The sequence below is a fragment of the Cuculus canorus genome, chromosome 16, assembly GCF_017976375.1.
Source record: "Cuculus canorus isolate bCucCan1 chromosome 16, bCucCan1.pri, whole genome shotgun sequence".
Taxonomy (NCBI): domain Eukaryota; kingdom Metazoa; phylum Chordata; class Aves; order Cuculiformes; family Cuculidae; genus Cuculus; species Cuculus canorus.
This window is the reverse complement of record NC_071416.1, coordinates 17536574-17549805: the sequence shown is the minus strand read 5'-3', so window position 1 is coordinate 17549805 and position 13232 is coordinate 17536574. Positions and strand designations below refer to the sequence as shown.

Sequence of the window (13232 nt, the reverse complement as noted above, 5' to 3'; positions counted from 1 at the left end):
CTTTAAGGTCCTTTCCAACCCAAACCATTCTATGATTCAGTCTAGGAGAGGGCTTGGATTAGCCTATTACCCTGGAGTTTCATTCCTTGGCCTTTCTACCATCTGCATTTGATGACGTGAACTGTTTTCATAAGCAACTCTGTCACTACTCGGTGTGTCTGTGCTATCCCAAGGGTAGGGTCTCACCTTTCTTTTCCAAACAGAGTGAGACTAAATTATGCTGCCAGCTGCTAAACAGAAGGCGATTTTAGGAAGTTTGTTGTTGTTTGAGAGAGAGGGAGGAATGACTGCTTGTGGGTTGCTACCCTAAAGCATCTCTGGGAATTCACTTTAGAAGCAGCAGACAGGGAGCCCTGCGGCCCTTAGGTGAGCAGGATGTGTGATGGGGCGAGGGCTGTGCTTTTGCTGCTTGGTCCAACTCAGCCCCTTGGAACGCTGGTGGGAGTGAACCCTCCTCAAGGCACTCCCCGAAGGTGCGGTGTTTCCAGCCTTGTGCATCCCTTGTGCACAAGGGGAATGGCCTCAAGCAGTGCCAGGGGAGGGTCAGACTGGATATCAGGAAGAAATTTTCCACAGAAAGGGTCATGGGGCCCTGGCAGAGACTGCCCAGGAAGGTGCTCGAGTCCCCATCCCTGGAGGGGTTTAGCAGACAGGTAGACGAGGCGCTCAGGGACATGGTTTAGTGGCACATAGGAACGATTGGACTCAATGGTCCAAGAGGTCTTCTCCAACCTGGTGATTCTGTGATTCTGTGACCCCTTCGGGGACGCGGCAGGGTGGGACCTGGGGCGCTGCAGAGGCACAGGGCTCCTGTCCCGGAGCGGCGGGAGGGACGCGCCCCCTTCCCAGGCTCTATTTTAAGCAGACATTTACTTTCCCAGCCCTTCTCCGCCTGGATCCCTGCCCGGGGCTGGGAGGGGGGAGTGTGAGGCGGGGACGTGTCTCTTCCATCCTTCATAAAAGGACCCCGAGGCGGAGGCCGGGCTCCGGGGGGTTATTTTTGGGAGCAGCTCCTGGGACGCGATGCCCTTGTTAGGGCAGCGCTGACCTTTCTCCCGGCGGGGGCGGCGAGCGGGGCGGGCGGCTCGGCCGCGGGGCTGCCCGTGGGGCTCGGCTGCCCCTCTCGGGGGGACCGACCCGCCCCTCTCCCCTCCTTCCAATTTCTCCCTCCTCCCGGTCCCTGTGCCGCGGCAGGAGCCGCCGCTCCCGGCTCGTCCGGGGATGCTGCATCTTCCCGGCGGTCGCTGCCCGGCCGGGGGGCACCGCGGGGCGCCATGAGCGGCGGCAGGTTTGATTTCGATGATGGAGGCGCCTATTGCGGGGGCTGGGAAGGGGGCAAGGCCCACGGGCACGGCATTTGCACTGGCCCCAAGGGCCAGGGCGAGTACTCGGGCTCCTGGAACTACGGCTTCGAAGTGGTGGGCATCTACACGTGGCCAAGCGGCAACACCTACGAAGGCTACTGGTCGCAAGGCAAGAGGCACGGGCTGGGAATCGAGACCAAAGGGCGGTGGGTTTACAGGGGCGAATGGACCCACGGCTTTAAAGGACGGTACGGCGCGAGGCAGAGCATGAGCAGCGGAGCCAAGTATGAAGGTACCTGGAATAATGGCCTGCAGGATGGCTACGGCACCGAGACGTACGCTGACGGAGGTAAGGGTGACTCAGGCGAGGGTGGGAGGGTGACGAACAGCGTGAGACCCAGTCTGCGATCCACCGGCTGCGTGTTGGCCCTGCTGAAAGGATGGCCTGATCCCATCCCTGCTAGAGAGATCCAGACAGGCACTGTGGTCTACAATGAGCCATTGGAGTGCTTCGGTCAAGAAGCGAGGCTTGGGGTGCAACCGCCTCATAAATGCCTGCGTGTGCCCTGGTCCCCAATATTAATCGCAACGTGTGCAGCTCATTGTCTGCAGACACGAGAGAGGAGCAGCAGGAGCATTGCCCTCAACATCCGTCCCTTGAGAGTTGCTCTCCTGTATCAATAACACCAACTGACTTGGTTTTATGTAGACCGTGTCTCCCAGTTCCCCTTGGGCTGGTTATTGTGGTTCATTGCCAAACCACACCAGAAACTCCTTGCTGCTGCGCGAACTGTAGTGAGCCATTCACTTGCTCTCTGGGCAGCGAGTTGTGAATGTTTTCACATCGGATGTAAGCCACCCACAGCATCATAGCACACTTTGACCATGTATTAAACCTCTTGCGTGCCTCTGACAGGCTGCCTGGACATCTGCTTTGCTGAACCATTTTGGTTGAGTTCACCTAAGCTGTTTAGAATACATAGACATGCCTCTCCCTAAAATAAATCCCTTTGATTACTTGGAACCTCTCAACGCCTTCTAGCACACACATGTACCACATAGCCAGATATTTGTGCTGCTCTGTAAATGCTCAGTCTAATTGTGTTCTTGCATTAGTGGCAATTTTGGGGTTAGAAACATTGCAAGAATCTCTGTGCAAGTAATTCTGTAGCTCTTCAGTACTGTGACGTTCCAGGCTGCCATATTTAGGATAGCTAAATAGAGAGGGTGATTTGAAAGAAATACTCTATGAGTATGGATCAGAATTGCATCTATATTTATCTAGGACAGATAGTGGAGTTAATTTGTAAAGACAAATAATGGTAATGCTATAAATCTTCAGAATGAAATTAGAAAAATGGACTCATTCAAGACTGGCTGTCAGGGTTGTGGTTTTACATATATATTTCTTATTAAGTTGCCTAGGTACGTGGCTAACTTTAACCCTGGAAATACAGTCTTGAAGTTGACTGATTTTGTTTAAGCCCTTTAAGGTAGTAGGTACAGACACAAACTGATTAATCCTTCTGGCTCCCTTAAATTTTCTCTTCCCTCTGTCTGTGGTCACAGAACAGGTAAAGGCTGAGCTGTGCAGCTTGCACCACGGCAGCAAGAGTTCAGGCTAACACATCTGTGTGCGCTCCTGTGTGCAAAACTTCACGTGAGGCTGTCAGACGTATGGGTTATGAATGAGGTGTGCTCTGATGGGTAATGAGCAACAATCAAGTGGCTGTAAGCTGTGGCTGCTGTTGGTACTTTCATTCTGGAGATGGAAATGTCTCCTATGAACTTGCATGGCTGCTTCCTCACTGCTTCCTAAAATGCATCTTCTTCCAAGGGTGCAGAGCTACTGGATTTTGAGCTAATGTTGTTGAGAATTTTGAGAGGCAAAACTTGATGCAGGAGTTTGAATTTGATTAGATCTTGGACTGAAATCTTGGGACAGAAGAGGGGTAAAGATGAGTCAGGATTTCCTCCTCTAACGATATACAAGATATCGCTTCTGTCAGCACAGTGCTCCTGGGGTGTTGTCCTGTACCCAGAAACATGTTGTCTGTGTGATCCTTGGTGCCACCCAAGGTTGACAGTTGAGCCCTGTTCCGTGAGGATGTGCACTGCCAAAGCCCCCCCGGGCAGTGCTGAGCTGAGCCTGGGCGCCCAGCAGGACCCGGCTCACGAGGGCTGCACCGCAGCACCCAGCAGCTGCTCCTTGCATCGGGCCATACCATCCTGGCTGGTCTGAGCTGTTCATGCAACTCGAGAACTCCTCTGATGGTATGGGAATGCGTAGAAAGCTGCATGCGAAGCCAAGATGTAGATTGCCAGACAGCTTCATACGTGCAGGATGGGGGCAGAATGATCTTACTGATTTGCAGGACCTGCTCCTGTTTGATCTCCTTACCCCTACCCAGTAACCATCTGCAAGATCAAGATGTGGCCAGGCTGCTATTTGGACCTGTTTATATTTGAATTTGAGGTTGCCAAGATAAACATCTGGAAAGACTTTGGAAATCTGCTGTCCCTTGAGTAGGGGACATGATTCCCAAGCCCCTTGGAAGCCAGCCACATGAGGAAGAGGGCTCTGGGAACCTGCAGCTCTTGCCAGGTCGTTAGCAGCTTTAGGTCATGGCTGGACTGCTTGCAGATTTCAAGGGAGCAGCTGATTCTAGTATTTTAAAACAAGCTTTAAATTGACTTTATTCACACACGCACAGAGTACCTTTGTACTCTAAAATACGCTTACAAATCACAGACAACCTGTTTTATCTTGTGGCTGGCTGAGGTTGGTGGCTAAATAAAGCCCAAAGCTTTTGCAAATCATGTATAGATTTTTGGTGTCTAATAAGAAGTAGACTCATGTTATGGTTTAGCCTAGGCACTGCATGGGTTGTTTGCTTTTTCTCTTTGCTACCAAGTGCCCATTTTTGTGAAAACTCTGGGAGACTGATGGCTTAAAGAGCTTGTCTTCTGTGGTGTTGAAGTGTCCCATCAGCCAGGGGGTTCAGAGCTCCTGGTGTGGCCAGGCAGAGACAGTAACACTATGATGTAAATCCTTGCTGAGCACCCAAACTGAATACACGTGTGTGTGTCCTGCTGTCACCAGGAAAGAGCTCAGAGCCCTTTACAGGGGCGGGATGCACCTGCTAAAGCAGACGGTGATTGCAGTTGTGGAAGGCGCAGCATGAAGGAAATCGTTATCTTCCAACCTAACCTCAGAGTAAACACCTAGTTATTTGGCTCCCACCTGTAAGTTTTTTTCTCTGCTGTAAGGAAGTCTTCAGTTTGGGGATGCTTTTGTGCTTTTGACTCCAAGTGCTTGACCCAGTCAAATCTCACTGCAGAAAAAGTCTCGCTGCTAGTGCAGAATTGTGCAACGTATGCAGGATCTGAGCCCAAAACTAGGCTTTGCTATACAAATAGCTGTATATATATTTATGTGGGGGTATGACAGCTCACCTACGGCTGAAGCAGCCTAAAACCAACTTAGTTTTGACACTGCAATTTGGTCTCTAGGGCACTAACAGAAACCAGTGGTGTCAATTAACCATGTGTGGAAACTGTTAGACCGTTCAGTGATCATGAGACCACAAGACAGGAGAAAAGAAATGCAGAAGTGTGCTTTGGTGAGAGAGGTGAAATGGAGTGATGTGGAGCTGTGCTGGCTCTTTGGGAGCCCAGGGCAAGGAAAGCACAGTGGGAAGAGGCCTGGGCTGGGACAGGAGGAGCAGCATCTGTGAGGCCTTTCTTTTCCAACAGAAACCATCAGATAATACTGTTTGCACAAAAAAAAGAAGGACTAGATTTTCTCTGTGCTGTCTCACGAATGGTATGCGATGTCCCTTGTCTTGTCGCTGGACACCACTGAAAAGAGTCTGGCCCCATCCTCCTGACACCCACCCTTTCCAGCAGATCTACCCCTCACCTGTACTGGTGCAGGGAGTTGTTCTTCTCCAGGTGTGGGACTCTGCACTTGTCTTTGTTGAACTTCATTAGGTTCCTCTCTATCCACCTCTCCAGCCTGTCCAGGTCTCCCTGAATGACAGCACAGCCTTCTTTGATGTTTTGATATCCAGGAGGTCGTGGTGGCTCAGGGATGGGTAGCCCTGCTGAGCACCCGCCTGCAGTGCAGAGGGGTTTTGCACAGCCCCATTCTCTCTTGAACTGGCTGCAGTGGTACGTGTCGGTGAACCAGGGCTTGGCTCCACTCAAACCTTGTGTGCCCTGACGCACGGCTGCTGGCACTTCCAGCTGCTCTCAGCAGCCTCTGGCTCCACTCCAGGGATGGTTTATGGCTCTGCCCTGGCACAAAGCTTCAGTCAGGCACTGAATCACAGCATGACAGGGGCATGGCAGTGCCTGCTCACCCCCATGCTAGTTGGATAGCTGCAGGCAGCACGATCTGTTGGTGCCCTCCATTAAACTGGGCAGGGTTGTAAGGTTTGGTCGCGCCACACACCAGAGGGACAATATTGCTTGTGCCATATGGGCTGAAATCAGTCAGCCAAAGCCAGCCTGAAGAGCTGGTGTGAAACCTTACGTTGAGGTTAGGCGCTGTGCCCCCAAGAAATGGCACCCCAATCTCTGTTCCCTGAAGACCCTCTGTGCCATATGGCTTTTCCCATACAGGTGTCCCTGGTGCTGCTCAGGAGAATAGAGGGGGCTGGGAACTTGTGGAGGGCAGCAGCTACTCCAGTCTGGCCGCCAAGGTGCAGCTGAGTCCGGTAAACCTGTGAGACTTTTCCAGAGTTCCTCTTCCAGGGGGTTAACATAGCAGCACTGTTGGCTGCAGCTCGCTATGAGTGAGGCTGTCCTGTCCTCAGAGGAGGTCTCCAATGTCACCCCGATCATATGTCAGCTCTGTTTGCTGGCCAGGCAGGCACGGATGGAGCACCAGCTTCACCGGCACTTGGTGCACTGTGGGGGTCTCCATAGCTTCATTTTGTGCTAGGAGGATTTGTCGCCTCTTTATGGAGAGGGATTTGGGAGCATGATGGAGAACATGCCCAGATGCCTGGGCACCTCCAGCGATGGTCCTTCACTCCCTGTTCATGCCTAGACTCCTACCCCATGCTGCTCACCTTACTTTTCATAATGGAGATTCAAGCTCTGCCAAGAAACTGGACGATGGCCCCTTGCTCTGGCAGATCACTCCCCGTGCCTGGCCACAGCACACAGATGCTCTGCACTACCTGAACCCTGTTTTTGTTTTCAGTAAAGAAGACCAAATATTTGTAGGGAGCCCGAAATCCCACGTGCTATGGGGTGGGCAGGGGCTGGTGGGGGGCAGCTCACCCTGGAGCAGCAGCTGCTGCCTGCTTGGACACTTCTTGTCTTTCCTGGCCCCTAGTGCTGTAAGTTAACACCCCACAGGCGGGTCCAAAGAGGATTTTAAGGAAACCTGAAGCTTGGGAGGAGAGATTATGCTGCAGAAGCAGCCTTGAGACACTGTAAAATATGCACTCCCACAATTGCCAAAGAAGGAACTGGATTTGCTCCCTGGGGAGCAGGGTCATCCGTGGTCTCAGTAATGACATCTGATGGGGGGGAGATGAATGCCTTGTGGATAGGTCACCCCCTTCTTTCTCAGTTTTGTCCTGCTGAGCCTCCCTGGGACCCTGGGAGTGTTTGCTCTCCCCAGATTTGGTGCTTTGTGGTAGGTCACTGCTTAGTGAAAGCGAGGTTTAGGACAGATGCCTGTGAAAGTGTCCCCAGCACAGCTGGCCCTTCGCTTGCATGGAGCAGCATCTATGAGAGCAAAGGAGTGGGGTGGCCTTTCCAGGGGTGTTTGTTCTCCCCCAGTAACCCTGGGAAGGAGGGCTGCCAGCGACCTCTGCCCCACAGGGTGCCGATTCACTGTTCCAGATCATGTAATTCCAGGAGCAAAGCTTAATGCTGCTTTTGTTTTGTGTGGTTTGCCAGTTTCTGAGGCAACTGTATCTACAGAGCAAGGAGAGCTGGGCAAGGGAGACAGCTCATCCCATCCCACAGGGCTGCGCAGGGATGTGCGGACGCTGGCAGCCTGCTGTGCTGGCGTGAGTGCGGGTGCTGTAGGCAAAGGCTGCCTCACCAGCCTACTCTTTCAGGAGCTCTTACAGGGAGCTTTGGTGTTACTAATTTAAAGCTCTTGACATCCTGGCAAGAAAAATCAGATGTGGTCCTCAGTCCATTCTTCTGGAGCCTGCACATGTGCAGACCTGGAATGGGTCTGGAAAGGAGCAGTATGCTTTTCCCAGTCCTCCAAAGTGTCACTTCTCAAGTCCTGCTGGCTTAGGGGTTCAGCCCTGGCCATGAACACAATCACCTCTGTGTCCTGCATCATATGACACCATTTGCGCTCTTGAGCTGGGTCTGGAGGAGCATGGTAGGATGGTGGGGTTTGGGGCAGAGCTGGAGGAACCCCACAGAGAGCTGCTCTGCTCCTCTCATCCCTTTTTTGTCTGTCTCTTGTTTCATGCAGTGTGGCACAAGCCTTGGTTTTGGGACCACAGAGCAGCTGTATGTCAGGGTCCAACGTGTGCTACTGCAGATACAGGGACAGTCCTGCTATGATCAGGCACCCATCTGAGGGGTCTACAGCTGGTCCTGGGCAGCCTGTGAGTGACAAACTGCAGAGTGAGCTGAAAGGGACTGTCACCGACCCAAGTTGAGCTGAGCCACCACAGCGTGCCTGTCTGCTGGGGCTGCTGCCACCTCAGCACAGCCCGAACTCCATCCCTATGGGGCTGCCTCCCACTCCCTTGTCCAGATGTAAACCCAGACCGTGTCTGTTAAGCGTCTTTGTGTTTACATCAGTGTCCCCTGGTGCCCCAGCCCAATTCCAGAGAGCTGTCACCTGCGAGCAGTGTCTCTCAGGCTTGTGTCCTCTGCTTCCTGGGAACGGCCGCTTTTGCAGGCAAGTGAGCACTACCAGAGCTGGGGAAGGTGAGCTCGTCTTCTCTAGGGCAGCGCCACCCCACAGGCTCCCTTCTTCTGCTGGCTCACCCTGGAGCGAGCTGCCTTTTCACACTGTCCTTCTTCTCTCCCACAGGCACATACCAGGGCCAGTTCACCAACGGCATGCGGCACGGCTATGGGGTGCGGCAGAGTGTGCCCTATGGCATGGCCTCCGTGGTCCGCTCCCCGCTGCGCACCTCCCTCTCTTCCCTGCGGAGCGAGCACAGCAATGGCACCCTGCCCCAGCAGGACTCCCCTGCTGCCAACCCTGAGAACCTGCCCCTCTCGCCCACCATCACCCGTGGTGGCTTCGCCCTCAGCCTCTACGCGGAGGCGGAGGCCGGCAAGCCCAAGAAGGGGGGGCTCTTCCGCAGGGGCTCCTTGTTGGGGAAGCTGAAGAAGTCTGAGTCCAAGTCGTCCCTGGCCAGCCAGAAGAGCCGTGTCAGCTTTCTCAAGAGTGAGAGTGGGATCAGCTCAGCTGCCAGCGATGCCACCTCCACTGTCAGCCTGGGCGAGGGTGCTGAGGGCGAGGAGTACCCCCCGTTTGAGTCCGACATCGATGCCACCACCACGGAGACCTACATGGGTGAGTGGAAGAACGACAAGCGCGCTGGCTTTGGTGTCAGCGAGCGCTCCAGCGGGCTGAAGTACGAGGGCGAGTGGCTGGACAACCTGCGGCACGGCTATGGCTGCACCACACTGCCTGATGGCAAGAAGGAGGAGGGCAAGTACCGCCACAATGTCCTCGTCAAGGGCATGAAGAAGCGTGTGATACCCCTCAAGAGTGCCAAGATCCGGCAGAAGGTGGACAGGAGCGTGGAGGGGGCTCAGAGGGCCGCTGCCATTGCCCGGCAGAAGTCAGAGATTGCAGCATCCAGGTAGGTGCTTGAGGCTCCAAGGCACAGCTTCCCATGGTGGTGGTGCTCCCCATCCCACATGTCCCTCTGGAGCTGTGCTATGTGCCTCACCACTACACACTGGCGGTGGGGGCAAACGCAGCTCCTTGCCATTTCTATTTAATTCTTTTTACAAAATGCTGGCAGAAGGGATCTGAGGGCTCCTGTGGCAGTGCAGGAGTGTTTGATACCTGTCCTCCCTCTTGCTCTCTGTCTCGTCCACCTTCAGCCCTGATCCAGGGGGGAGCCAACGGTCAGCAAGGATGCTCAGCAGAATAAGGTACAAGAGCTGGTGGGATGGGGAGCACCCTGGTGCCGTACCAGGCTGCTGGAGTCGCTGGTTGTCACTGATGAGACAGGATGACAAAATAGTGGTGTTTGACTGTGATAAATGCAACAGGATCATAGACAGCCAGCAGGATGTGTCCCAGACAGTTTGGATCTGCAGCAGAGTGTGGCTCAGCCTCAGAGACTCCGAGTGTGGAGTGTTTTTACAGGTTGGTGTAATGGGCTCTCTGGGACAAGCACTGCTGTGGTGAGATGCTGCGGACTGGGAGGCAGGACCTATAGTGGGTACCAAAGTGAGAAGGAGATTGCTGCTGCCTTGGGGAGCACTCTGAGACCCACTGTCCAGACTTTGAGAGAGTGTTTCTGCCATGAGGAAGGTGGCAACCAGAGTCGGGGTGGACAGCCGAGCCTGCAGTGGGTGGCTGTGCCTGATCTCATGGCATACAGCCTGACCCCACAGTTTGCCATGTTTTAGGATGCCAGGAAAGGAGGAATCAGGAGGGCTAAGCTGGGTTTGTCTCCTTTTGCCCCCCAGTTTGTCCTGGCCAGATGCCGGGGGTGGGCAGGGGACTGTGGCAGCCAGCAGCTAGGGAGTGGCAACATGCCTGGCGTTGCATACAAGGGAGGGGCGTGCAAGGAGCTGCTGTGAGCTCATGGCAATCTCTCGTTGCACTGGTGTCCCTTGTGCTGGCAGACACGTGGGCACTACCGGGCACTGCATTACCCCAACACAGCATGGTACATGGGACCATACAGGTGGGCTTTACTCAGAATTAGCTGCGCTAGAAATTAGCAGGACAGGAAAGTGCTAATTGCTCGTTCATCCCTCCTGGCATGGAGGAGGGAGGAGATAAAAGAGGACCTCTGGAGTCTGCCCAGGAAGGACAGGGGAAAACGTCTTACTGCATGGGTCCCTACCTGTGTCCAAGCTGTGCTGGCAGCACGTTCCTCCTCCCACAGCATTCCTACCGCTCTCGGAGCTGGCCTGGCTGAGACTAGATATCATCAGGCAGAGTTGGAGCCTTTGCTCCTCTCCTCTTCCTCAGGGAAAAGCGGTTGTGACAGGCCCCAAAGTTTCACCTTGCCTCTCTGTGAAAATCTTGCCCCATGCAGGCTTTGCTCAGCTGCTGGGCAGTGGCTGGGGCCCAGGGCTGTCCTGCCTCACTCTTTCTTAGTGCTGTTTAATTATCAAAGCTACTCCTTTACTAAGCAGAGATGCAAAATAATGGTGGTGGGGAGGGTGCCTGTTCCCAAACCCCCTCCGTCCTCCCTAAGAAATCCCAGCTCTACTCTCCTGGTGGCTGTTTCTGCTCCAAAGTTTTTGGGGTAGCGTGATTTTTTTTATTTTTTTTTTAGCAAAATCTAGTTGCCTCAGAGACCAGCAGAAAAAAACTGGCGGGATTGCAAGTGAAACACCATGCAGGGCCAGCTGGGATAAAAATAACAGGCTGGGGCAGTATGGGGCCTCTGGATCCTCCTGGCAGGGGAGGCTCAGCCCGACACAAGCTTCGCTGTGCCTGGGGAAAGCGTGTGGCTGCGGCACTGGACGCCTGTAAATACAGAGGCTGGAGCTGTAAAAGCTGCTACCCAAGAGCTCAGCTGGTTTACACAGGCCTCTTTTTATTATACACTATTTACACTTTGGATCAAAAGTGGCTCTACAGTCTTTTCCATCAGGGGCTGGAATGCGCCCGCTGCCCTGGCCAGGGACTGCATCCCTCCCCAGTGTGGCTAGGGAATAATTTCCTATTAAGGAAACGTCAGAGCTAGAGGAAATAAGACATTAAAGACGTTTTCCTGCAGGGAGTCCTGTCCTCACAGACCTTACGATAGTGCAGCCGTTGTGGCAGGGGCAGAAAACGCCTTTCCCCAGCACTGTGGTGCCCCTACTCCCGTTCCTGCAGCACTGCCCACAGCTGAGCTGGACACGCTGCAAGGGAAGAATCTGGGCTCCTTTGTGCTATAAATTGTAACTCATCATTTCTGTCGGCGTTTATTCCTGACATACATTGCTCTGGGCAGAGCCACTCTCTCTACTTAATGCCTTATACAAATGGGACTCACACGTTCTCCTTCTCAGGAGAGAACTCTCAGCTCACTTTTGAGGTTGAGAGTAAATACAATTTTCCCTCTAGAGGGTCCTTAGGGTAAATCCCAGCTCTGCCACCAACTTTCTCTTTGGCCTTGAACCCTGCCTCACTTTCGACACCAAGAACAGAGAGTAATTCCAGACAGATTGTGAAAATCGATTGTTACGGTTCTTAAAAGGGTTGTACTATCGTTAGCATCGCCCTAGCTCCTAACTGTGAGGTGGAGTTTCTAGATGGAGTGTTTATGTTTCTCCTCGAATGGCAGTGTGTACTTCACCCAAAGAAATGTCTTTGAGGCTACATGTGTCCTTTCCTGGGGGAAGATGTGACATATCTACATGTAAATTATTGCTAGGAACTAATTACCAAGACGCGGCGGCCGGGCTCTGCAGACACCCGACCCCACGTCCGCATACCTGTGCTGTTGTATGTGGATAGTTGAGTCTCATTTGCTCCTGGCACTCAGGGGAGCCCCTGGCAGAGCTGAACTACAGTCACATCCAGTTTCCACTGCCTGGGGGCAAAATGTCAGCAGAAAACCAGATTTCAATCTTTTGCACCATAAAAGGGTCTTTAGGGATAGAAATCCTGTGGAAAACAAACCCAAGTGCTGGAAGCTGTCTCTGCCAGTTGCACTGCAGGAATCCCAGGCATCTGTCTGGGGGTGTGCAGGCACGAGGCTACTGGCAGCATGCAAGTGCCAGTGTCTGTGATCTCTCTTGCAGAGGTGGGCAGGAGAGCAGTGATGGTTGGGAATGATGGCCAACCACGGACAGCTGGGTTGGGGCATCCAGGGGATGGGGCTGCTTTGCAGGTCCTGTCCCACCTGCCAGCTCAGTTTGGGTGTTCCAGCCAGCACCACGGGCTGTGCCAGCTATTGCCTAGCCCACTGCCTGCCCTGCCTGAATGGTGCTGCCCTGATCTTCTCGGCTCCCTCCTGAGTCAGCTATCCAGCTGCTTTCTGCATCATGCAAGCAGCTGAGGACAGAGCCAGCATTGCTTCACCACTGCCCGAGGGAACAGTGATTTCTTTTTTTAATTCTTTTTTCATTATTTTAGTGAAAATAGTTTGCCATGGGGGCACATTGTCCTGAACAGCCCATCCGAGCTCAGCCAGCTGCCTTCTCTCCCCAGGTAAAGCCCCTAGACCTGAGGCATGTCTATTGGCAGTGCTGGGGATCAGCTAATGGGATGGAGCTAACAGAGGTTAAAATATCCTTCCGAGACTGCAGTCACTTGGGAGAAAAGCCATCTGGGAGTGCAGCCTCTGCAGCAGCCAGTGAGGCAGCTTTAAACCTGCCCAGGAGAAACCACTCATGGATGTGGGGGTTAACACGCACCCTGTGATGTTAATTAACAGTGCCCTGTACTACTGGTGCCCTGGGACTTCCCTTGGTATGATCCCAAGTGATTCCCATCGTAGCTGGAACAGGGCTGTTCCTGCGGTACCAGGTGAAGTCACCCACCACATCCCTCCAGCCTTCACTTTTGCCACCTTCTGCCCTGTCTGGAGGCTCCTTCCAAAAAGTTTTGAGGTGGGTGGGAAAAGCAGTGAGGTCCTGGGGTTGCAGCCAGGATGTCACCTCCCTGCTGCTTAAATAAGAGAACCTGGCTCGAGGGCAGCCAGCCAGTCTGTCCTCCTTAAGGAGGGGACAGCCACTGCAAAGCCATGAGTGAGTGAGTTAAAAGCTATCCTGAGGTATGTTATGGCTGCCCTGGAG

The 13232-nt window shown here is 53.6% G+C and overlaps 1 protein-coding gene across 1 annotated transcript in view; it reads left to right on the top strand.

Annotated features, from left to right (window-relative positions):
* The first annotated feature begins 1012 nt into the window (after positions 1-1012).
* JPH2 (junctophilin 2) overlaps positions 1013-13232 on the top strand; it is a 32682-nt gene continuing 20462 nt past the window's right edge. The window contains exons 1-2 of the mRNA XM_009567580.2: positions 1013-1653; positions 8332-9115. Of these exons, the coding sequence (XP_009565875.2) occupies positions 1275-1653; positions 8332-9115 (1163 nt within the window). The 5' untranslated portion in view covers positions 1013-1274. The remainder of the gene's footprint in view (positions 1654-8331; positions 9116-13232) is intronic.